Source organism: Pleurodeles waltl, chromosome 3_1, assembly GCF_031143425.1.
Source record: "Pleurodeles waltl isolate 20211129_DDA chromosome 3_1, aPleWal1.hap1.20221129, whole genome shotgun sequence".
In the NCBI taxonomy this organism is placed as follows: domain Eukaryota; kingdom Metazoa; phylum Chordata; class Amphibia; order Caudata; family Salamandridae; genus Pleurodeles; species Pleurodeles waltl.
In genome coordinates, this window is record NC_090440.1 from 790121622 (window position 1) to 790147554 (window position 25933).

The following is a 25933-nucleotide window of genomic DNA, read 5'->3' on the forward strand; positions in this document are numbered from 1 at the left end:
CTCCCAGGAACTGTTGATTTTTGCACTGTGTCCACTTTGAAAATAGCTTATTGCCATTTTTACAAAGACTGTACATGATATTGTTTTCATTCAAAGTTCCTAAAGTATCTAAGTGAAGTACCTTACATTTAAAGTATTAACTGTAAATCTTGAACCTGTGGTTCTTAAAATAAACTAAGAAAATATATTTTTCAATATAAAAACCTATTGGCCTGTAGTAAGTTTTAGAGTGTGTGTTCCTCATTTATTGCCTGTGTGTGTACAACAAATGCTGAACACTACCCTCTGATAAGCCTACTGCTCAACCACACTACCACAAAATAATTATAATGGTCTATCTACTTTTGCCACTATCTTACCTCTAAGGGGAACACTTGGACTCTGTGCACACTATTTCTTACTTTGAAATAGTATATACAGAGTCAACTTCCTACATGACCCTTCAATGATTCCCTCACTATCACCCTCCAACAGTGCTCCATATCTCTCTACAGCCCGTCTCTCACATGTATTTGTTTTATAGCACCTCTCATACCAGTGTAGGGTGTTGGAGTAGTTTACATCGCTCACACACTTCTAGAGACATTAAATCATATGTGTGTAAATCCGTGTATAAAAAAAGTTAAATAAGACCAAGGGGAACTATAAGGGATAGAAGTCACGTGTTATCCATATGGGTAGGCAGTATATTTTAAGAGTTTGAGGTCTGGAAAAGAACAAACTCAGGATTTAAAATGTACCACAGTGTTTGGGGTTATCTTTACTATTAAGAATGTATTTCTACTCACACAAACCCTTTTTAGCAACATAACAATAATGAAAAACTGGAGAAAAAGAAACTTTCTAACCTGCACGATGCATTTTGCATTCAGCTCTCTGATGGAAGTTCATAGCTCACTGAGCTATATTATGATTGTAACTTATAAACTGCAAAAACAAAAGGATCTCTGTGAAAAAAAACATTAACACACTGAGCTATGCAAAGTAATGCAGTTCTGTGATCTGCATGCTACATGTTCTTTGCAGCAGGCACATTAAACCTCTGGGATACTGGGAGACGAATCAAAACAGCCGATCCCGAGCAGGAACATTAATCACCAAAGACACAAACTCTGCATTGGCTTCTCCTAAATCCAGAACAGATTCTAAACACACTTTCTCAAGGAGGCCCCCACCCTTTCAGCCTCCTGGGGAAAACGCCCCATGCAGCCAGTTCGGCCTTGTCCTCCCAGGTCCCATATTGTAGTAGCCCACGATGTTGCTTTATTATAGAATTGTCTTTCTAGGACAGGAGAACACACCAAACACAGTCTCCCAAATACTACCGAAGGCTTCTTGCAAAAAAAATTGCTAGGCCTACATGTTTTGGTAATGCTTGTTTATTTTATTTTCAACTAATTGTGATCAGGGATTTGAAAGTAAGTGGCTGCTGTATCGTCTGGAGACAGAACAAAGTAAAACCCAGCACAGAAAATATTTTGCATTATTTTATTAAACATATAATTCTACAGAATTAATAAACGCGAACATGTTTTATTTGGCTCGCCGTCCCTTAAAAATAAGTATATGAATCCAGTTTGCAAAACAAACTAATTTAGCGCCATGTACTGAATTTTGAAAATGAATGCTGAATTGTAAAATGCTACACTTAAGTTCTATTTTTATTTTAGTATACTATTCATTGAGTAGCTACCTTATTTTTATACATAACAGAAGTTCCTTGTTTCATATGCAATAGTTAGCCTACTCAATTAGAAACAAAGCTAAAAGAGAAACAAGAAATCAGCTGTGTTTCCTGTACAGTAATTTACACACAGGTTGTATTAAGCTGACAATTTACTACTTCATGTCCTTAAATTTAAACAAATGTAATTATTGACACAATCACATAGGTAAAAACACATGCTTGTTTTATGCTACGTCTTCATAGAGGAGACACCACTGAAATGATGACCCTCACACCATACTGAGATGTCCAGACTTTCTCATAATTAACACATGCAGCTAAACTCTGAAATACAAGGGGACACATATATCACATTAAATCCATCATCATAAAGTTTGTGATTCCCAGAGCTACTTCAAGTGAAAACTACTATGAGACATGTTACAGCAAATGACTATCAATTTTTTTTTAATCTAAAACTACTTTCATCTGGCACTAAATATTCCCACGAAAGTTAAGTGAAAACTTTATTACTTTCTTTTTCTTCATTCTCCAGCAAGCAACAAATACATTCCAAGAGGAAGCTATGAGAAGATTTCCTTCATTGAAAGACATTTAGCAGGTCTATAGATTTCAATGGAGCAATTTTGTCATGTTTTTCACGTTTGTCACTTTGTGTAAGCACTCATAGTGCAGCAGTATAGATTTCACCGGGGCAATGTATGTTTCTTTCGTGTTCGGTAGTCACTGTGTAAGCACTCATAGTGCACTTAACATACCTGAAATGGATATAAGCGTAAAGCAAGTTATTAAACACTTCATTGCATGGGTGGGCATTTAGGGGGTTGTGTTCAGGTATTCCCTGACCGGAAACGTGTATGTTTGGTGCTCAGGTGCACTGAGAGTGAAGTCTCTCTGTCATTGACAAGGCAACCAATGGCACGGCTGCTCCTGACCATCAGAGTACAGTGTCCAGCTTACCATCATTACAACATATCGCTGGTGTCTTGTTGGGACTTTTAGGGAGCGTGAGAACTTCTAGCCCAACGGCATGGGAAAGCTGTCCTCTGGCAGACAGAATCCAGGCGCGTGAGTGTGGTCTCCTATTGGATATCCTTCATTCACTGTCTGCCCCACTGACCACGAATACTGTCCTAACTGCTTGTGCTGTGGGTTCAGTCAAAGACCCTTTCTGTGGAGCAAGAGGGGGCCCAAGATTGCTCCACTTTAGGCTGCACTGCATACCCTGGTGATGAGTCCAATTGACCCGATGGAAGATATTTCTACTGTTCTAGTGAGTGGCATATGGGATTCTGGACACCTCCTAGGCTACTGTGGAGAATATTGATGTTATTTCAGGTTGCATCATGCAACTGACAGTAGATGTCAAATGGTATCCTTTCTTTTCAGTTGGTATTTAGCCGGTAACATTTCCGTAGTTGTTTCCTCTTAATATATATGCTCTATTGTCCACAGTATCACACGGCACAACAGGGCCACCTGTATCCCTTTGCTACTTACATTTTCCACAGAATAAACCAGCCTTGAGCACAATATACATGTGTAGGTGGATTTTATATCCAAAGTCTACTGTGAAAGTGCAAGGGCGGTAAATATCATCCTCACTGCCACTTTTTGCAAACTGTGCACTAACTCTTCCCTAGTGAAGGATGCCGTGAACTGACTGTGCAGTAGCTGCAATAATGGCACCTGCAGCAGGAGGGTACGACGTAGGGCATAAAATGTTATCACTTTAGTAAAGTTTACAAAGTCAGAACTACCAAGCAAAGGCAAACCGAGTAGGACTAATGTTAGCTGCCTACCTTTTGGCTTTGTCAGTGCTTGTTTTGTTCTGTCATAGGCTTCACAAAACCTTATTTCTGGGGAAGCTGCTGGGCATCGTCAGTCTAAAAAAACAACAAAGAGTGGCTAACAGGAAAAAAAAATTGGTCTCAAAAAGCACCTATTGCTATAGTAGTCCCCAGCACTGAATGGTACTACTTTGTATGTGGATGTGCTCCTTTTGATAGGGCGGAACGCAGTCGCTCACAGTGAAGTTAGCAAGTGGCTGAAATGGGCTGACCCACTGCCCCATGCTGTAAGAAATATGGGACTGGCACAATAACAGACCAGCTGATTAAGAAGGGTGGCTCAAAGCCCCAATAACTATGTTATACATACAATTTTAGGAAAATCAAAAGTTCTTGGTCAACACCAGACCTAAAAACACAAATTTGTAGCCCACAAGCAAGTAAAGATGAAAATAAATATAGAGAAGTATGGGGTGGCAATGAACCATCGAGGATTTCATCTTAGCAATTATTATAAAATCTCTTGATTTTACATTTAAATTAATAAAGTGAAACCAGGTATCTTGCAGTTTCTCGTTGGTTGTAAACATATGCCTACAACTTACAAGCATACCAACTATCTTTAGGGTCATGATTTCTGATGGGTGCATTAACAAAGGCACAGCTCTTGACAGTTGGACAAGTTTGGCTATTGAAGGTAGTTTCTATTTTGCATGGTCATAGCAGACTGCATCCACTGGAAGCTTATAAGGGCTTATTACTTGCAAACTACTTAAGTGACAGGATGTTTTCCAGTACAATAGCATGACAGGAAGATGTACCCAGCAGCTAGTGTCTGATGAATATGTCCCCCAGGAGCTAATGTCTGATGGGTATGAGAATAATACAGATACTTCCATTTTGTCATATTTGGACCATGAAATGTGCCTACACAGAACACTAATTAGGAAAGGTTACAGACACAAAACGTTTCTGATGAGGCATATTACAATAAATGTCAGGGTATGATTTCTAGCAACATATCTAATAAAGACCTCATCACCACATGCAACTAACTTACACTGGCGTGCAATCGAACAATTAATCATTTACTAATTCACTTCCAACAGAAACATCAATATTTATCATTATGTATGTATGATACATGTCATTTCATATAAAGTGAATTTAAACTTTTTTTCTGTTCCTACATTGTTGTTGGTTTCATAAATACAGTCTGGTAGTGAATACAGACTATGTAGAAGTAGGCATGCATACATTTTCAATTTTGATAAAACAACTAATCAAACAATGATTATATCAGGCAGCAAGGGCACATACAGATCTTTTCTATAAGGTCTCATACAGTAAAGTGATATCGTTTTTCAGCATTTCAGCAGTTAAATTGTTTCAAATGTTTTCTTCAAGATCCAGCAGTTCATTTTAATAAACCATTATCTAACACAAATTCTAAAGAATAGAATAAGGAATAAAGGAACACGTCTGAACTGTTTAAATAGATAAAGACATGTCTGACATAGTTTATACACACTTGCAAAGAAAGGAATATGCAAAGAGACAAATACTTTGAATTATGTGCCTATATTTCCAGGGCAAACAATACATTTTTATCTAAAAATGTTCATGTTTTTTTCTTTACAATTCATAGTTATGAATGCAAGTTTCTAAAAACACACACGATTAACAGACATGATTAATTGACACAGACTTGTTCTGAACAGAAAAGGGTATGTAAGTAATAATTAATGAATGCCAGACTTTTATCAGTAAACAGCAATCTTATACATCATAGGAGTTTGAAAAGGTCATACCTCGGACAGCACAGCCGCAGCATATTGTGTAAAGTCAGTGGCTAACACGCAAGTGATTTAGAAAGAAGACTGATAGAACATATTTTCCTCTGTAACTAAGTGTGGTTGAAGGGTTTGTGATTTAGAATGTCATCAAATTGTTAAGAAGCACAATAGGAGCTGTATATTGAACATCTGTGTTAGAATTAACACAGGTGTATACATGGGTCTTCAGATTTACGCTTAATAAATTAAATACATTGGTTTAAAAATGTTTTTCATGTAAATTTGGAGACACAGAGGGCCAAAGTTCTCAGCAAGGAAAAGGAAAAATCTTTGTGGATTTTTATGTCTGCTGAAATAAAAGGTAAACTCAAAATGTCTGCGAAATTTATGGAAATGGGACTGAAACCTGTAGTCCTAAAAAACTCTCATCAACTTAGCTGGAGCATGAAATGCAATTAGGGTAAAGCTGGTGCATGCTAGAAGAGTAGTAAACAAGTGTGCAACTATAATAAAATATAATTTCAACATGTTGTGTAAACAAATTCTCAGAGACACAAAAGGTGACTCGAACTACGAAGGATGAATTCCCATGTGTAAGGGAAGTTAATACTTATGTACTAAACAGATGTTCACGCATGTGGGCAGCTAAATAATACAGTTATATGACAATAATGAAGATGGGGATGGACTGGAAAACACTGCAGGTCTAGAAATTGAAAAGAAGAGGAAGCAGCCATTCTCTTGTTTGGATAAGTGCATGCAGATAAATCATACTTTAGCTTGAACCCAACACTTTTCTAAAGGCTTCAGAGACTTGTGATGTAAAAGGGCTAGAAGACAAAATTCAATAGGTAACACCAGTAAAGTGTGAAAATTAAGTTAAAATCACACGTTTGCAAGGAGCTTCGAGGAATTTTAAGTGGTCATTTTTCCAGGGTACAGGATTCTATGACAAAGTCATGTAGAAAAAAAGATGCTTGCTCATGTTGCAAGGATGAACATTAGAAAATAGCTAGTGCTTCCAATTTATTGAGTCCCTTGAAGGCACTGTCAGTATAATAAGCCCATGTGTTTTCTTTACGTGTAGAGCGTTCTGAATGTCACTGCCTCCCACGGTTCCCTTAGTTTGGCCTATGACACCCCAATGGAAGCTGCTGCCTGTGTGGCACTTATGTAAGCAATGATTCAAAGTGTTGCACTGGGCACTTTGCATTGACTGTGGGAGTTGGGTTGTGTAATACCACTGCACCACAGTTGTGTTGTTTTCCCTATGTCAATACGGCTACTGGGACACTAGATGCATGGAATACTACCTGGTACCCAATGTGGCACAGAGTGTGTGTGTGGGACATAGTATATAAATCCTCTTAAGTGCTGCACTTATGTCTGAGAGCAATTGTACAGCAGATATTCTTTTACGCCCTAGGATGGCAGCTATTCTATTTAGGGTGCTCCTAGCAGTGGGTATGATACAAAGTTTGATTTGAAGAGGAGATAGTTTGATAAAGGAAATGCACTGCTCTGGTGTGTGCCTCTAAAGTGAATTCCAGTGTGTTACTTTGGTTGCCGACCATTCATGAAAATTGTTTATGAAGTACTCTGTCCAAATAAGGAAAACAATGTTGACAGATCCTTTCCAATTAGTTATGCATGGCTTATTAAAAATTATTCTCAATGTGGATTGTGCTTTATTTTTAATCTGGGTAGTTAGTCCATTTTTGGGAAAACATTACACATATCATGGTGCCATTTCGTTAAAAAAAAAATGTTACATGCATGAACTGTATTCTAGCACATTACACAATGATGTTTAGGGAAACTGTAAAGGAACAAAGAATGGTACTCAACTTTACTGAAATGACATGCTTGATGTACCAAGTTCTTTTGGGTATTTGTGTAGAATCATTGTAAGTACAACGTAATGAATAACTGTTTTGGAATCAAAGGAACAGTTTTTAATCAATTAGAGAAAATGTGTGGTATCTTTTACGAAGGCAGGACCTGAATCTACAAAATGTTTTATTAAGAAATCCATTTGACTAAAAGTTCAAGAACTGACTTGGACCTGGACATAATGGGGCTACTAAGATTTTAGATTGAATGTCCGAGCTTTATTCTCATGTTGTGACACTGGAATTCTTGTAAGGAAAGCACCAACTTAATAATATAGATCTCTAGCAAGTGCTAGGATATTTTCTTGAAATTGTTTGTAGTAATTGACTTAGTGAGTGTCTTGTAATGCTCAGATGTGTTGAATTGACTATAGAACTTTTGCCAGTAAACTAGGGTATTCTGTTCTTCTACATTACTGCCCTCACATGTTGGTTTAATTGTTTACTTAGTGATTTGTGATATTCTTACCACAGGGGGAAAGAGTGGCTCTACAGGAAACTTGGGTGTAAACTATAACAACCAGGGACTTATATTGAGAAGGAACAGAGTTAGTATTTCAAGTATGTCCCGGATAAGTGAGATTTCAACTCCTTGTGAAAAAAGCAGATTGGCACTGAGAGGAAGATGTTTTGGTGAGTGATTCCAGTCTCTTGTAGCTAGACAAATGCATCATTTTGGTTAACAAAATTCAAGAAATTGGTTAATGTAAACATCTATTCAAAAACATGGTAGCAACGACAGTATAATGCTTTCCATTTTATCCACGAACAAAATGTTGCCGAATTTTTAAAAAAACATAGTATTCTCTTCCTTCTGCTTAATGCATCGATAAATAGACTAGTCTTCAACTATTGATTTCCTCTGTGATAAATCACAACCAACAGCTGTGCACTGGGAGGAAGGCAAGAATATGTTCTGCATCAAAGAAATAAATCGAAGCAAGTAAAAAAAGATTCTAAATGCATCAGAAATTAGTATATTTTAAAATAAACACGTCTTTGTGTCTGTTGTCACCACATAAAACTGCAAAGGCAAAACTGCAGAATATTTTTATACAGTTGGATACTTAGCATCTGTTTTAACAGACCATAAAAAAGGACTTGGCCCATGACAAATGGTAGCTGTCCCACAAATAGGTTTCTTCGTTGGCTCATGGCTTGTGATTAGTGCAAAAATTAGGTGAAAATTCACCTTCATTTTTTTTAACTTCATGTGAAGTATAATATCAATATAAAAACTGTATGCAGAGCATCTTCATTTAGACAGAATCATGTGGGATAACTCTTGGTACAACTGCATGTGAGTGTTAGTGCTGTTATAATAAGAGTGTAGACAAGTTAGAAAGAGGCACAGCTGATGGAAAGTTAGGAGCGTAAGTAGAAACATGGGTTCAAAAGAGTGTGAACGGGCACCAAAGCATGATAAGATAACAAAAAACACACAAATATACCAGCTGGCCCTAGGGAAAGAGAAAATGCCAAAAGTGTATTGACAAATCTATTGCTTTTTGTAGCAATACAACAGATATGGATACCAAAGATGGGGCTATTCAGCACTGGTGGACAAAGGCCAGACCAATACCAGATTTTAACATTATCCATTGGAATAAATTAATGGCCAATTACTCTAAATAGGGATCATTCATATGCCCATTGGTTATGGTGGAAATCGTTCATGGATTTGGTGTTTGTGGTCCAAGATGGAGAATCCTGATGCAGGCAAGATTATCCAACTCATGTTAATCCGGCAGTAAGGCACAGCCTCTACCAAATCAACAGCTCTCATGCCAAGATGGAGGAGGACTTCAAACAAAGTCTTTAGCTTTTGTTTTGAGGTGCAATATGAGGGATGAATCATGGCTAATCTGACATCTGGGATTCACTACCTACCCAAATGATGGAACAGAATGACCAATTGAGAATGAAGAGTCAGTCAAATGGAAATAATACAAAAATGTCCAAACATATAAATCACTTCGATTACACCAGAGGAGAGTAGCAGACATGCAACTGCTGTTCTATTCCATGTCAACCATGTTTAATCCTTTCACTGGTATTGAGACTATTTAAAAAATTGTGGATAACAACAGAAGACATTTCATGAAAAATACGTGTGATGCATAAGAAGCCCTTTGACCTTGTTGGTCAAATTCTGCCAAGCTTACCAGTTCGATTAGGGGGCACATTGTTCTAAGACGGTGACAATTACAACATAAAATGTGTATGCTCCTGTGAACATTATGCTCGCATTTTAAAAAATACTATTTCAGGGCTTCACATTAGTGTTTCCCCAGTGTAATGGTGCCTGGTTCAATTAAGTTATTTGTGTCACTTGAATAAAACTGGAGTCACAGTGTTCGGATTCTATAAAATCCTATTCACAGTCTTAGCAAAGTGTGAAAAAAGGTAATAAACAACCTCATTATTAAGGAAACAAATCCCAATTCATCCCAGCAAACAAAAAGGATACTTTTAAAAGGGCATACCATAACAGGACCCTTCCAATCACCTCATCTTCATGAGAATATGGTGGTGCATATATGAAAAAAGTACAAAACCCCAAATTCCAGCTAGAGATTAAAATATAATCTCATGTAGCATATTTCAGTTAAATGTACTAGTCTTGTGATCATATGTGTACTCAATTTTACCAAATCCACACAAGGCGATCTTTGAATACTTAAATATACGTCTAATCCACTTAGCTAAGAAAGGTACCTACTGGGTTTTCCCAATATACTTTTGCCAGTGATAAATGTCTGTCCTATTGCAATCTTTTATTAAGTAAAATATCTGAAATATGAGGCCTTTGTATTTGTATTGTTTTTAATTTGCAGAATCAGCAAAGTGGAGCTCCTCATACATCAACGTATAGGAGAAATAAACTGACAAATTGTGGCGGGGACTAGATGGGCAACACTCACTTTGCCAGAGCAGTTTTTTTTCAAATATTTAGCTCCCACGGCAAACCCGAATATTTCACCTATACCAGCTTATCAAAGGAATGGAAAGGTATCAATGCAGTAGGCCTGACTTACAGTACACAAACTCTGACTGGCCCCCTACCATCCGTAGGAGCCTTTTTGAACCAATGTCCTTCCAGGAACTCTCCTGGTTTCTCAATAAACCGAACAGCCTCTTCTGCATCAAAATCTGTCATGGCTATCCAGATGGATACGAAGGGCCATTATACAGAATTATGTGGTCCAGAGTTCAAAGTGTAAATTTGGGTGTTAGGTGCTGAGCAGCTCATGTTATTGTTCAGTGCATGGTATATCATTTCCTGCATTGTACTCTCCCTCTCTCACATCAGCCACTCCAACTTAGACACTAGTCTGCTCCAGAATTCTTCTTTTCTTGCCAGGTCTTCTCTCTTTGTTCAAGTTCCATCTGTGTAAATGCTGCGGGTCCCCAGTTTGTGATTATGCCTGGATTTTTGGCACCTGTAAAACATTAAACCAAATGATTCATTACACAATAAAGCAAGTACTTCATTCTAGGATTTTTTTATGTAATCAAATGTTTCGCCATGTTACTGTTTGAGACAAATGCAGCATAGCTTCATAGCGATACTTTCAGGTAATACTAGACAAAGCTCCCTGTCACTAATAATCAAAAGGGGACTATGCCACCATGTGACAAAACCTGCTTTTAAAAACAAACCTGTCAAAAAAGCAGTGTAGAGAGTGTTTCCCTCAACCATCATGCCCAACCTGCAAACCAACTTAGTTCCCAGTAAGATGTTATTAAGATTGTATTTGCTATTAAAAGGACAGAGGAAAAATTCTGGTAATTAATTATCTAAAAAACATGCAGTCACCAAAAATGTAACGTTTGGTTACCTGAAGTTCAGTGTCTCTACAATTTCTGATTCTGCATTCATGAAAACAGATACACGTGGAACTGGGAGGCAACACCAATACTGGAAAGGCAGGGTGCAAGGACATTGCCCGTGTAAGGACTTCTACTCAATGCACACCTGCCCTGAAATAAGTCGTGATGCTTGGAGAATGCTTGAAACATGACCCACCTCTGTCTATCTCCGTCCTTTCAGCACAGAAACCACTAGAGAAATAAACAAGGCCGCACCGGTATGATGGTGCAGAACGGTTTAGAATCCTGATATGGTCAACTTAGAATTGCATCCTCTGCGCTCAATGGACTGAGAATCACTCATGTGGGTGGTAAAATGCACCAAAAGCCTGATTTATGATTGAGTGTCGGGGGTGCTGGACCCAGAAGAGAGGGGAATCTACTGGAGGCATCTCCTCACCCATAACATCCTTACAGAAGCGCAGTTTCTGCCGGAGGGGTATTCAACTGGGATTATGCTCCTATTTCATAAGTGGGAAGAGACTATCCTATGTATTTTGGACGGTAGGGAAACATTCTGCAATATTACGTTTTGAATCAGTGCTGATATTTGAGTCTTATAATAAATCAGTGCTTTGAGAATTCCTTGAATTTCTCCATAAGGCAGATCCCCCACAGTGATGAGCACCCCGAAGTTTACAGCTTCCTGCAGATCCTGTGGAATTTACAGACCTGGAAAAGGAAAACATGAGAACCCCAGACAAGGGTTACCACCAGGGCCTCGGGATCTGAAACAAAGCATGGCAAATTATCCAGTCATGACTAAATCCTAACACACTGCTAGGACCCGTACCATCCAGACTAGAACAGCTGATCCAGATGTGTATGTATTTTCATATGTCCCTCTCTGTGAGGTCTTTTCAATGTACGTGTTTGCGTTCTCGCTATACATATTCTGGAGACAGTCGCAATATAATGGAGAACCTCTTTCTGTACTGCACTTTGCATCCTGACACCATCTCACCTGGGGTGCCTTTCTTCCTATTTGTTATTAATTCTAATTTGTATTTGTAACTGTTCTTTTTACCCTCTTCTCTGTACATAATTTGCATATTACAAAAAATGACTTTAATTAGCTCTCGTATTTATTCTTTTTGAGATTTTGAACTGAATCCTTTTTTGATGCGCCTGCAACATATGATGCACTGCCGCAACGGAGGCCTCCTCATGAAAAGAGCTCTTTTCGAATGCGCCAGCACCACCCCATGCCACTCAAGGCAGCTGTGCCTGGATTTATATCAGGCCCTGCAGTGAGGTAAGTTTAGCTCATAGGAATCTAATGCTTCGTAGTTCTTTTTTCCTATTTTTAGGTGTTTTTTAGCTGGAAATGGCTTACCTCCATTTTTCAGACTGTGGATTCTGGATTGTTTCCTGGTGATACTGCGCATCAATTTATGCACATGGATGAGATGAGCTCACCTCTATACTTTTGGGTTCCTATTTTTGCAATTCCATTTAATCACTATGTTGCTGTTTGCCTTTCAAGCCCATCAAAATCAACTATGAAGCCGTAACTACTAACTCTTGACTTAATTGATTTCTAGGTAAGTGTACACTGAGTGGCAGTGTACTGTATATCCCACCGGGCTGAGTTCTCAATTTCCTTAATTATTTCTTAATTTTCACATTTTAATTCTTAGACTAGTACTTCTCATTGAGTAGGCCAACGCTCCTCACCGCCTCCCAAACCTTTGACATTTGGCAGATATGTCCAAAGATATTCATAAATCTTCATGAATTACCAGAACCAAGTGTGCGCTTGTTGTATCCCTTCTATCCTGATGATGACCTACACAGTCATTGGACTGCTGGGCAAAACACCGCCAACACGTGTGTGTAAAACACAGACTTCAAGACAAAACTGGTCCGCAGAGAATCTTCCTGAACGCTCATTTCCTGACCCAAACATTCTGCAATCATCTTCACAGTTTTTCTGTTAAATACTTTTGAACTATTTTTCTCACTCTTGCACTAAGCACATTTTACTTGTATCACTGTGGTATACTCATGCTAAATACAGCTATATGCAAAGATTTTTCAAGTTCACATAGCTTACTGATGTCTTTCCTTTTGTTGACACTGCAGATTTTGCTCCTATTTATTACACCATCGATTTGTGAGTTTGCATAAATTATAATCTATTAGAACCTTCTTGTGTTTTTAGCCAAAGGGGGCAGGTGGGTAGAGTTACAGTCTCCGGTCTGGCAGTACAGATGCCCAAACCTCTGAACCACATCTCCGTCACTTTAATAATTATCACAGATGTGAGATTTTTGCGGCGTATGGTTTGACTGATCAACTTGTACCAAGTGGGAAAGATATATGCTCAAAACAGGAATACCAGCAACTGCAGACTGGTTCCAGCCTTGCTGGACCTCATCGGTGAAGTGCAGCTTGGATCTTATGGCCCAGTGTGCACAGGCCCACCTGGGGACATACCTGGCGTGCACAGGGTGGCAAATTAAAACACACTGTGATGGGTGGAGCCATATAATATACTCTGTGGATGGGCAAAGGGCATTGCGCTAGGAGAAGAATCTTCTGGTCAGTATTGAACACCTGTTTGGTGGCAATCTCATAATTACTTTTGCAAATCTTGCTATGGGTGAAGATAATGTTAAGTATCCACTGTGAACTGGTTCATTGTCCTGGACCTACTGAAGATGGTTATGGTGGACTCATGAAGAAAATGACTTAAGTGCTGAACCAAAGGAGTTTACAAGTGTTATCTGAGGGTCATATATGGACAGCAAATGAAGCAAACTGGGAGGGAGGTTTGCAGTGCAGGAGAACTAATAAAGTAATTACTGAAATAAAACTGTTCCTGTATCAAAACGTTGAATGTCAAACATGTTCTTGTTCACATTGATCAGTGCAAATAGGCAAATCAGGTGGTCCATTTGTTGGCAGGAGAGGGCATATGCAGCCACGGTGGGACGCGCACAAGAAGTGAAATGTTTTAATTCCATGAGCCTAAGAAGTGTTTTACATCAACGATAAAGCATGTCTATGAGGGCGCTTCAAATGTACAGGAAAAATGGAATAGTGTGATGTGTAACCAAGAGAAAGAGCAAGTTGCACCACCCCTGGGCACACCACTGATTGAACATCTTCTCAAGTACAGTATTTTATTGGTAAAGCACATCTACAGACAAGTAAATGCAGACACGATATGAGGTTTTATCACAATTCAAAAGGTCCCAGTTTGCTTCGAAGCCAATGAGGCTTTGGTGTTTGTCACCTTAGGGACAAACATTAACTCAGACAACTCATGCGATATATGTTTTGCATTCAATAGGAGGGGAGGTGACCCATTTTAAGGGCATAATGCTTACACTGTTGTTTAAAGCATTTTTATTTACTTCTTTGCAATTCACAGAAGACTCCAGGAGAACTCCAATGAAGTTGCAATAGTCATGCTTCCAGAATTTTGCAAGTTCAAAAGGCTTTTCACACTTATAAATATAACGGGGGTACGTTTGGTTATGTGTAAATACTTTGTTAAATTTGATTGTTAAAACATTTATAGGGGCTTTTTCTCAACAAAGAAAATACTGTTCCCTATGGAGGAATCTATTCCCAGACAAACTCAATTCTACGTCAGGACCGGAGGCTCAGATTATGCTTCTCTTTCTATGCTTTATTTTACACAGCAGCCAATAGGAGAAGATATTATTAAATGAAAACATATCCCAGCATTCATGGTAGATACAACACAACCATAGAGAACACAGAGTATATAAACCATAGAGGCAAATGAACTTCCTCTTTCTTTGCTGCTTCCGCAGCCAGTTAAGTACATTGCCTCTACCTTGTCACTGTTCCTTCTTACGGTGTTTATTTCTTCGCGCTGGTGTTTGGTTCGCGCGGCATTTTCGGTGGAGTGGGAGCGGGAGTGTGTCAGGTCATTCCCGACTCGGAGATTCTCTCCGTAGGTTGAGGCGGATCGGCTGTTCTTTGGCCTGCGGCTTGACGCGCGCGCGCTCTCCTAAGTTGCGCGCCCTCTCACAACGCGCGCCAGCGCTTGCTCGTTTCTCCTGGTGCCCGTTTTGAATTTAAATGCGCGGACAGGGAACGAGACGGTGCGAGTGCCTCGTATTTCCCGGCGACGGTTACTGAAGCCTTTTTAAGGCGTTTGCAGCATTCTTAGTGATCTTTACCTATAGTTTTGTCTGACCGCCTCTTCCTCACTCCCTGATGCCCTGGCATCACTCTGTGACCAGAGTTGGATATATTAGATTAGGCGCTGCCTAGAGTGCTGCAGGCTGGCTCCCTCCACACTCTAAATCATTGTAAAGCAGTGTTTTTTATCTCTGCTGCTTTCAGCCTGCTGGGGTTTGCACTCCCCCTGATTGTAGTCTTGTACTACCCAGAATCCACGTTTTTTCCACGTGACAGAGATACTATGGCCCAGTCATATACTTATGAGGACGATGAATATTTTGGGAGTGAGGCTCCATTTCTTGATGATAATTTGGTGGGCGTGCTAGACAATACCGTGCAGCTCTCGGTAAATAAGGCACTGGCAAAGGCTCTGGGGCCCCTCACCCATCATTTTGAGAGCTTTGCGCGCCAAAAAGGTTGGCTGCCCCACATTGCGCCTTCGGATGAAGCATTATCTGACCAGCCCTCTACCTCCAAAGGTAAGGCTAAAGCCAAGACCTGGGTCCACTTCGACCTATTCAAGAAACTGGCTTCCTCCATTCAAAAGGAGCACGGATATAGCTCCTCTCAAGCGCAAGACACTTATGGTTCAGATTCAGACCAGTCGTCCTCTAAACCTTCTTCCGAATCGGATTCTGAGGAGGACCTCGGGGACCGGCCAGGCCCGAGCAAACGCAAGAAGTCGGAGTCTGCTAAAGCCCTGCCTCCCAAAGCTCCACGTGTCTTGACCTTCAGCCTGGAGGAGATCATTCACCCCCGCTCCTCAAGCTGGGTCCTGCCGCCAGAGGTGGCAGAATACCTCCAAAACCATATCAGAGTGGGTTTCGACAAGGACGTGAGAGCCAGGCTTCGCGCTGAATGCCCTCGCCCAGACTTGGAGGGTAAGGTCACGGATACACCAGACGTTGATCCTACTATGGTCACCTTCTTAAAGAAATGGGTAAAAGACCCCAAAAACGGTCTAGACCGTGCTTGGCGCTCTTGCCAAGACAAGCTTCTGGACCTCTCGGCCCCACTAGCAAAAATCTTGGAGATGGCTTACGTAGCCAAGGAGTCTCAGTCCCCTATCGACCCTGACATCTTTGTAGGGTGGGCTCAGCGAGCCATTTGTCACCTGGGCAATGCCAACGTGGCCTTATCTACGGAAAGGAGACGCTCTATCCTAATGAGAATCGACCCTCAGCTCACTGAACTCGCCACCTATGAAGCGGGCCCTGTGGCCCAGGGCCTCCTTTTTAGGGGGCCCCTTCATTAAGGACTTAGCCAAATTTGCTGCGACCTTCAATACGATGGATAAAGCCCAACTGTCGCTCAAAAAAGTCTTCAGAGAGACTCTTTTTCGGAGAGCCGGACGTCTGCGGGGTCGCTCGTCTGGCCGCTCCTATTGTCAAGGCGCAGATGCCCTGTCCAGGGGCCGTGGATATTACAAAGATCAACAATCAGGCTCCACCTTCTATCCATCTCGTCCCCGAGGAGGAAGGGGCCGGTACCGCAAGAACTCATATAGAGGTCAGCAAGGAGATACCCAGGATCGCACCAATTCAGGTGAGGAAAATTCACCCTTCAGAGGTGATTCTTGGGGGCAAGGTCCAGACTTGTTTGACAGAATGGAAAAAATTATCCAGGGACCCCTGGCTGTTACAAACCGTTCAAGGGTTCAGATTGGAATTTTACCAGACTCCTTATCAACAATTTCCCCCTCCTCTTCCCCATTTTTCCCGTCCCGAGCTAGACATCATAGACTTGGAGGTTCAGGCGCTCCTCAAGAAGGGTGCTATTTGCCAAACTGTTCCCCATCCCAGGGGCTTCCTAAGCCCCATTTTTCTGGTAGACAAAAAGGTGGAGGATCGCGTTTGGTCCTAAATCTCAAGGAATTCAATGCATGGCTGGTCTACCGACATTTCAAGATGGAAGGAATCCATCTCCTCAGAGATATACTGCAAGAGGCAGATTGGTTAGTGTGGCTAGACCTAAAGGACGCTTATCTAAGCGTTCCTATTTTCCCACCTCACCGACGTTTCCTTCAGTTTCTCTGGCAGGACCAATGCTTCGAGTTTCAAGTACTTCCTTTCGGGCTTTCCTCCGCTCCTTGGTGCTTTACCAAGGTGATGAGGCCTGTGGTGGAATCCCTTCACGCACGGGGTGTGCGTCTGATAGTTTACCTCGACGATCTGATCATTATGGCTCAAGACCCCCTTCTCCTTCAAGTCCATTTGTCTTGGATAATCCAGCTTCTTCAGGATCTGGGCTTCATAATCAATCAGCCCAAGTCTTGTCTCCACCCGTCTCAACAGATCGAGTTTCTGGGCTTCAAGATAGACTCTGTGACAGCTCAGTTGATCCTTCCTCCTCTGAAGGTGCGCAATATCAAGAAGGAATTGCGCCTACTCTTGTCCAGAAAGGTGTCATTGAGGAGTTTAGCCAGGACGGTGGGTCTTTTATCATCCTTGATCCAGGCTATTTTCCCGGGTCCACTACACTACAGGGCCTTCCAGCGGCTCAAGATTTCTCACCTCCAGAAGGGCTTGTCTTATACGGACTTAGTTCCTCTGAATCCAGAGGTCCGCTCGGAGATAACCTGGTGGTTAGAGCACATGGAGGCCTGGAATGGACGAGCGATTTTCGGCACGTCCCCGGATGTTATTCTGGAGTCGGATGCCAGCAGATAGGGCTGGGGAGCCCGTTGCGGGGATGTGACCACGGGAGGCCGTTGGTCGGAGGAGGAACTTCGCCTCCACATCAACTGCCTGGAACTTTTAGGCGGATCCTTTGCAATCCTGAGTGTCTCTCCTCTGAAGGTGGATTGTTGCATTCTCTTGAGAATGGACAACATCTCCGGGGTCAGATATGTAAACAAACTGGGGGGCACGAGATCTCAGACCTTAGCTCGCATTGCCAGGGACTTCTGGCAATATTGCCTCCAACATCGCAATTCTGTGATTGCGGAGTACCTTCCGGGGGCTCGCAACATGGTGGCGGATTGGAATTCTAGATTCCTTCGGGATTCCAGCGATTGGATGCTCCTCCCAGTAGTGTTCACCACTCTGAATCAGAAATGGGGCCCTTTCTTGATAGATGTATTTGCCTCGAGATTGAATCGCCAGCTCCCTCTCTTCTTCAGCTGGAGACCAGACCCGGAAGCGATGGCCACCGATGCCTTTCTCCAGGACTGGTCACCCCATCGAGCTTATGCATTTCCCCCGTTCAGCATGATTCCTCGTGTCCTTTCCCAGGTCCGACGTCGGAGAATGGAGATTGTGTTGATAACCCCTCTTTGGAGGGCTCAAGCCTGGTTCCCTTTAGCACTAGACCTTCTGTGCGACTTCCCTCTCCTAATCCCTCCTCTTCACAACCTTCTCCTGGACCCTCTGGGGTCCCCGCATCCCTTGATTGTTCAGGGGAAGTTACACCTGGTGGCCTGGAGAATTTCAGGCAACATTGGTTCTTGCCAGGCATTTCAGAACAGGCTTCCAGTTTCATCCTACAAGCCCGGTCCTCCAATACCCACAAGCAGTATACCTCTGCCTGGAAGCAATGGGTTCATTGGTTGAGGAACGGGATTCCGATCCCTTTAATGCTGATGTCAGTTTAGTGGTCAATTTTCTGGCTTCACTGGCAGCTGCAGGCCTAGCTTACAGACCGATCAATAATTATAGATCCTCCATTTCAGCAGGTCATTTACCAGTTTTAGGTAAACCTATTGGTGAGCATCTTATTGTCTGCAAATTAATGAGGGGCATTCGTCTGTTGAACCCCCCGCGTCCCAGATATTCTTCCCTTTGGGATGTCAACGTAGTTCTTACGTTCATTTCTTCTTGGCCAGACAATAGATTCCTTTCACGCAAACAACTTTCGGCCAAATTAACCTTATTACTATGCCTCATTTCATGCAAAAGAGTATCTGACGTGTGTTCCCTTGACCTGGAGGGCAGGATTTTTTCTCTTACAGGAGTTTCCTTTTCGATTTCCAAACGTACTAAGACGGGCACCAATTCTGTGTTTTACCCTTCCTTCCCTCATAATCCCAAACTATGTGTAGTACAATGTTTAAAGGCCTATGAAACGGCCACAGAGGAATTTCGTACAGACCCTAGAGGTCAATTGTTGATTGCACTGCAGAAGCCTTTCAAGCCAGTCTCGTCGGCTACCCTAGCCAGATGGATCAGATGGCTTCTTTCTGAAGCAGGGATTAATGTCTCCATGTTTGGAGCTCACTCAGTCCATGGAGCTATGGCTTCAAAATCCTTTCTTTTAGGCATGAGGTTGGAAGACATTATGAAGGCGGCAGACAGGTCTTCGGAATCTACTTTTAAGACCTTCCATCATAAGCCCATTCTAGACATTGCATCAATCGTAGTTGATCAGCTTTGAACTAGCATAATCTGAGCCTCCGGTCCTGACATAGAATAAAAAGATTTCAAGCTTACGCGTTAAGAATTTTCAATTCTATTAAGGACACGGAGGCGAGGATTATCCCCCCTAGTGGACAATAAGACCTCTGATTACGAGTTAAGTATACTGTTTTCATATTATGTCTCATTGTCTTACCCACCCAGTGATGTTATCAGTGCATGTAAGTTGTGGACATTAGTTCTATGACATATACTATGATTAGTTCTCGTTTCTTCCCTTCTCAGGTGTTGATCAGAATTGAAGCTCTTCATGCTTGGGACTCTAACAGATTTGATGTTGCATCATTCCTTATCCCGAAGTTGCTGTGTTTCCCTGGATATTTGGATTGTGTCCTTGTTGGGTTCGATGTTGATACACTTTATTGACTTTTACTGACTGAGATTTCGCAAAGAAAGAGGAAGTTCATTTGCCTCTACAGTTTATATACTCTGTGTTCTCTATGGTTGTGTTGTATCTACCATGAATGCTGGGATATGTTTTCATTTAATAATATCTTCTCCTATTGGCTGCTGTGTAAAATAAAGCATAGAAAGATAAGCATAATCCTCGCCTCCGTGTCCTTAATAGAAATGAAAATTCTTAACGCGTAAGCTTGAATTTTTTTTATTGTGTATCGACTTAAAGGTTTGAGGGTATTCACCTATGTCCAGGTAATTCTGGAGTACGTCCTGACTCATCAGTGGCATTTTCTCATATAGCAGTAAAACCATATCATACTGGTGTAAGTTTAGAGGTGCGTAAATCACTTTACAAGTAAAAATTCAAATTTTGTGGATAAAAAATGTGAATTTGTTAAACATCTCACACATTCCTTCAGTCCAAATGTTTGGGATACCTCAGTTTTGCCTACACTTGTTAAACAATCCTAGGTTCAAAATCGGACTCTAGGTAATGACAATTGATCCTGTCTCTTGTTGAGATGCTTCAAGGGACTGTCATGTCGAAGTTAGCTAGGAAAGTTTTAGGAAAAACTGCTAATCAGAGACCTTTATATGCATTTGATAAGAATATAATGAGCGCAGGAAACGAGGCAGCTGGTACACTGAATAAATCAATGCAAAACAATAAAAATGTTTACACAAGTTACAGATCGTCTAAAAATTGTAACCTTGATACCGAGCATGAAATTCATCTCTGTGCTCTTGAACCAGTCCAAACCTGGAAGAACAGAGCAATACTAGATCAGTCAATCACGTGCACTATTTCACGACGCGCCGTTCGAGGTACATGAGAAAAAGTTAAACAAAAAACAAAAACAAAAAATCGATGTAGGAAAACAGGCATCGAGAAAGCCAATAAATATGTTGTTGTCTGCAAATATATTCCATTTGCCAATGCCTGTTGTCGCTGCATGGCTGCGTATGCGTGAGCTCGGATGAATGCAGCCCATTTTGCCCAGACAATGGCTGCCTAGCACGTGGTGCCCGTAGCAAGCAAAGCAAGACACCAGTACACGTGACAGACATGAGAAATACTCAAATTCTGAAAGAAAACAGAACAAATACTGCGGAGTTAGAACACACACAAGAGGGCACACAGCCACACAAGGTTTCGCATTACAGGAGCTAAAGCCAGTGGACATAACACAATACAAAGAAAGCTTTAGTAAAGAAAATGACAGTGTACATTGTAAGAATTAAAGTATAAAAAACAGAGTTTTGTAAAGAAAATAGCAGTTCGTGCGTCAGGCACTACAACGTACAAAGCAAGATTTACAAAAAAGCATGACAAAGCAGTTCACACAAATACCAATCCATACAACGTAAGCTCTTGCACAGGAGATAGATAACCTAGTAGCACACACAGAAAACACTGCAGTATGCCACACAAGATTTTATGAAGAAAATAACCCCAGCGGAACCAGCAACTACAAGAGCCTGCAATGCAGGCATTTGTAAAGTGGGAACACTACAGTGTATAAAGCAAGCTTTGGTACAGAAAATAAAAGCGGGCAGAGCAAGCACTACAATACACTTTGCATGTTTTCCTTAAGAAAATAACGAAGTTGCACCTTGTACGCATGACCGTATGGTAGGCATTTTTCTTTATACAGGAACTAACTGCGCATAGAGAAAGTACAGAGACAGTTTTTACAAAGAAAATATTAACAGCGTTCAATGCAAATACAGTGCACAAAATAGGTGTTTTTGAAAAAAATATCGGCAATTATTATTGGTGGGTCCTAACCTGATGAGAGTAATTTCTTAATTTTCCACCAGAGGGTGCTAGTTACCAACAGGCTGGATGTAGACAGACTCGTTATAATAAATAAAAATCTATCTTCAGGGGCAGCAGCTCTCATTACAGCACTAAGAGTAATATCACACACACAACGTCCCTCCCCCCGCATTATGGCAGGTAAAAGAGAGAATGGACACAAATGAGTAGAGAAAACTGAAAAGAGAGAGAGAGAGAAAAAAAATGGCGTAACGGCCAGAGCTGCCGAATATGGACCTGGGGAGCTTGGTGCGAGTCTCGGTGTTGGCTCAGCATACTGGGCAAATCACGACCCCACCCCACCCCCCCCTCCACCCCCTTCATGTAAAGCGCTCCAATACCTTCGTATCGAGTTTGCGCTGTATCTATGAAAGTGCAAAAAGCAAATCTCGAGTAAGAGACGGAATGGAGAAACTATCTGGTGGCAATGTGGAGGAGCTTCTAGGCCAAAGGTTTACTTAAAAAAAGGACAAAAATCAAATTACCAAAGGTAAAATAATGCTTTTTTTTCAAAATAAATAGCACACTATCCCATTAGCCCGGGAAATTAAGAGAACATTTTTGTAAGGCAGATGTGCACACTGTGAACAAGCAAAATTGCCATCCTGCTCACAGACGTCTGAAAAAGATGAAGTACTGTAATTGTTAATGCATTTATATGGCACCTACTACTCCCGAATTGATGCTGACTCACTTACGGCGATTAGCATGTTACTCCAAAACCCACGGTTTGTGGTGATCTGGCAGATGATTAGCTTTAACCTACTTTCCTAGCTTTTCAGTTATTTTGCTAATTTAAAAAAAAATCCCATGCATTTACTCTGGTTTCCCTGTAGTAGACATTCATGAAGTTTAGGCGTGTATCTCTAATGGCAATGAGCAGACAGACTGAGAAGAGTTCAACGCGCTGTTATAAGTCTGGTTGATTGGTGGAATAGATGAGGGAAGAAAGGTAAATGTGGAACGCCAATGCATGCAAGGGTTGATGGGAGTAATGGAGGACAATGCAGAAAATGGACGTGTGGAAGTCTGTTTCTTTCATATCTTCTTGGGGACCTTGTGGTCCTGTATAAAAAAGGAGGAAAGGGCCAGTTCTCTACCTGTTGACCAGTATTCTCAAAGTCATATAGTTCTCAGGGGCCCTTATTTTTGCTGGTAAAGAGTCCCACAACTTGTCTGCCTGTGCTGAGAAATTTGTATGAACAATGTTTTCTTTTTTGTGTAGGCTGGAATTGTTACAAGAGGTGCTACTCTAGGCCAGCATAGGTATGTCGGATGGACATATTTGTTGATTTGTCCTGATGACTAGTGGGCCATAGCCATTTATTTCCTTCTGAGTGATCTATAGCAGCTTGAAGGAACATCTTTTAGTGACAGGTGACCAGTGGGGGCCTTCAGGAGAGGGGAGATTTCGGCTTGTGCCTTTACATAGAGAGTGGACTTGCAGCAGAGTTCCGAATTTTATTACAAGACCGGAGGCTCCTATTATGCAGTCTTTTCTTGCTTTAATTACGAACAGCAGCCAAGCAAGAACTACAGTATCCAGAAACAAAAGAACTACAAAATGACCTCATAGTGTAGCAACCAATGGGATATCACAATGCACTACTAATATCTTAACTGCGAGCAACAAGTCCTCTTTTCTTGCTGCTCGCAGTCAAGATAAGTACCTGCATTACTTGCTCGGTTATTTATTGTGCTTTTCTATATTACCATTGCATTGTGAAACTTGTGTGTTTAGCGCGCGGTTATTATAAGGGAACGCGCGTCCTTTTCTCTGTCCTTCCGACACAGCGTCTCTCAACGGCCGTCTTCGGCCGTTGAGGACGCGCGCTCGAGCGCGTCGCATTCCTTTCAGCGCGTGCGTAGCATTCCTCACCTTCTTTGGGCCGGCATACCTTGTCAGCTGATACTCGCGTCGCATCTTTATTTCCGACCGGGTTTGCTTGCTATTTGAGCATAATTGGCTCACTTTGTCTCGTTTGGCATTCTCAACTCCTGCCCACGTCTGGCAGTCGACTTCGACTGCATTGAACCGCCTCCCTTGGCTCGGTCCCGCCCCTTCAGACACTCCTTTTTTCTTTTTCCTCAAAAAATTAACCCTTCGGTGACCAGTGTTTTTAAATTATGGCTGGGGAAGAGGATTCCCAGGTGTTTCAGGAGAGTTTGAAGTCCTTCATAAGGGACTCTGTACAGCAGGCAGTCTCAGTTTCCATGTCTGAGGTTACTAAAAATTTTGAAGCCTCGGTTTCAAAGATGATGTCTTCTTCCAAGTTGCCTCTTAATAAGAGCAGGAAACGTGCGACCACTATCCCAATGACGTCCAAAGGCGTTTCCCCTGGTCCTTCCACCCGAGAGGTCTATAAATCGGGTCCCCCTCCTTTATATATTTCGCAGTTAAGAGACACGGATGACGATGATAATGTTTCCAGCCATGAGGGCGATGTGGACGGATCAGAAGATCCAGTTTCTTATGGGTCTCTGGAGAAAAGGCGTAGAATTTCTCCTCCTGACGGTGGTGACGTACACCTAGTGTCTCACGATTTAGTCGACCATGCTGGTGAACCCTTATTTGATCCCTCCTTCATGGTCCATCCAAATTCAAAGGAGTGGTACCCATCAGAGCATGTGGCGGATTATGTTTCTTTCTTTTTACGTCACCCTCTGGATAAGGCCGCTCGTAATAAACTCAAGTCAGAGTGTCCTCGTCCCTCTCTTCCGGATAATATAACAGCAACTCCGGTAATTGATCCTAACATGCTGATGTTCTTCTCAAAATTCGGCAAGGATCCCAAAAAGGGCGTGGATAGAGCCTGGTCGGGTTGCCAGGACAAGCTTCTTGATTTGGTGGGCCCTCTCACCAGAATTTTTGATTTGGCGGAAGAAGCAAAAATGGATAGTAACCCTATTGATCCGGAGGTCCTTTCAAACTGGGCGCAACGTGCTATTTGTATGCTGGGGAACGCCAACACTCAACTTTCGATTGAAAGGAGGAAGAGTCTGCTTTTAAAGATCGATCCCAAATTAACTTCTCTGGCCTCAAAAGATGAGGGTCCTTTGGCCAAAGGCCTGTTATTTGGAGATTCTTTTATTAAAGATTTGGGCAAATATGTGTCCACCTTTGCCTCTCTGGATAAGGCCCAGCTTTCGATGAAGAAAATTTTTTCGTCTCGGGTTTTTGCCAGGGCCGGCAGAGGCAGGAGTCGCTTTGCCGGCCGCTCCATCAGGAATCAATATTCCAACAGAGACTCCTTCAACCAGCAATCTCAACCTGAATCTTATTCAGGATACAAACCGAAGTTCTATCCCCGTCGTTCAAGAGGCTACCGGTCCAGAGGTTACTCCAGCAGGGGAGACCAAACCTCCGGTAAGTATTTCCGCTTCTGGCCTTCCTCCTGTAGGGGGCAGATTAGCTCTGTGTCTCGATTCATGGCGTTCTCTCACCTCAGATCCCTGGGTGATTCAATCTGTTCAAGGGTACCAGTTAGAATTCTATCAGATGCCAGTTCAGAGTCGCGTCCCTATACCCCTAGTTTTTTCCCAAGAGCAAAACGAGCTTTTGCGCGTCGAAATCCAATCTCTCCTGGCCAAGTGCGCAATAGAGCCTGTTCAATTCGACTCTTCGGGCTTCCTCAGCACCATCTTTCTAGTTCAGAAGAAGAATCACAAATTTCGTCTGGTGTTGAATCTCAAGGCTTTCAACAATTTTATAATCTATCGTCACTTCAAGATGGAGACTATTCTCCATCTCAGGGACATTTTGCTTCACCGAGATTGGCTAGTCAGACTGGATCTGCAAGACGCCTATCTCACAGTCCCAATTCATCATTCACACAGGAAGTTTCTTCAATTCCAATGGCAGGACTCTTTTTACCACTTTCGAGTTCTTCCTTTCAGCCTTTCTTCCGCTCCTTGGTGTTTCACCAAGATTCTCAAACCCGTCGCAGCCTTTCTCCGGTCTCACGGGGTGCGTTTAATTCTCTATTTGGACGACTTCCTTTTGATGGCACAGGACAAAAATCTACTTCTAGATCATCTTCAACTGTGTCTAAACCTCCTTCGCGATTTAGGTTTTCTCATCAATGTACAAAAGTCGGTTTT

At 41.8% G+C, this 25933-nt stretch overlaps 1 protein-coding gene across 1 annotated transcript in view; it reads right to left on the reverse strand.

Moving 5' to 3' along the window:
- Window positions 1-1474: 1474 nt before the first annotated feature.
- SWAP70 (switching B cell complex subunit SWAP70) overlaps window positions 1475-25933 on the reverse strand; it is a 361445-nt gene continuing 336986 nt past the window's right edge. The window contains exon 12 of the mRNA XM_069223626.1: window positions 1475-10608. Within this exon, the coding sequence (XP_069079727.1) occupies window positions 10496-10608 (113 nt within the window). The 3' untranslated portion in view covers window positions 1475-10495. The remainder of the gene's footprint in view (window positions 10609-25933) is intronic.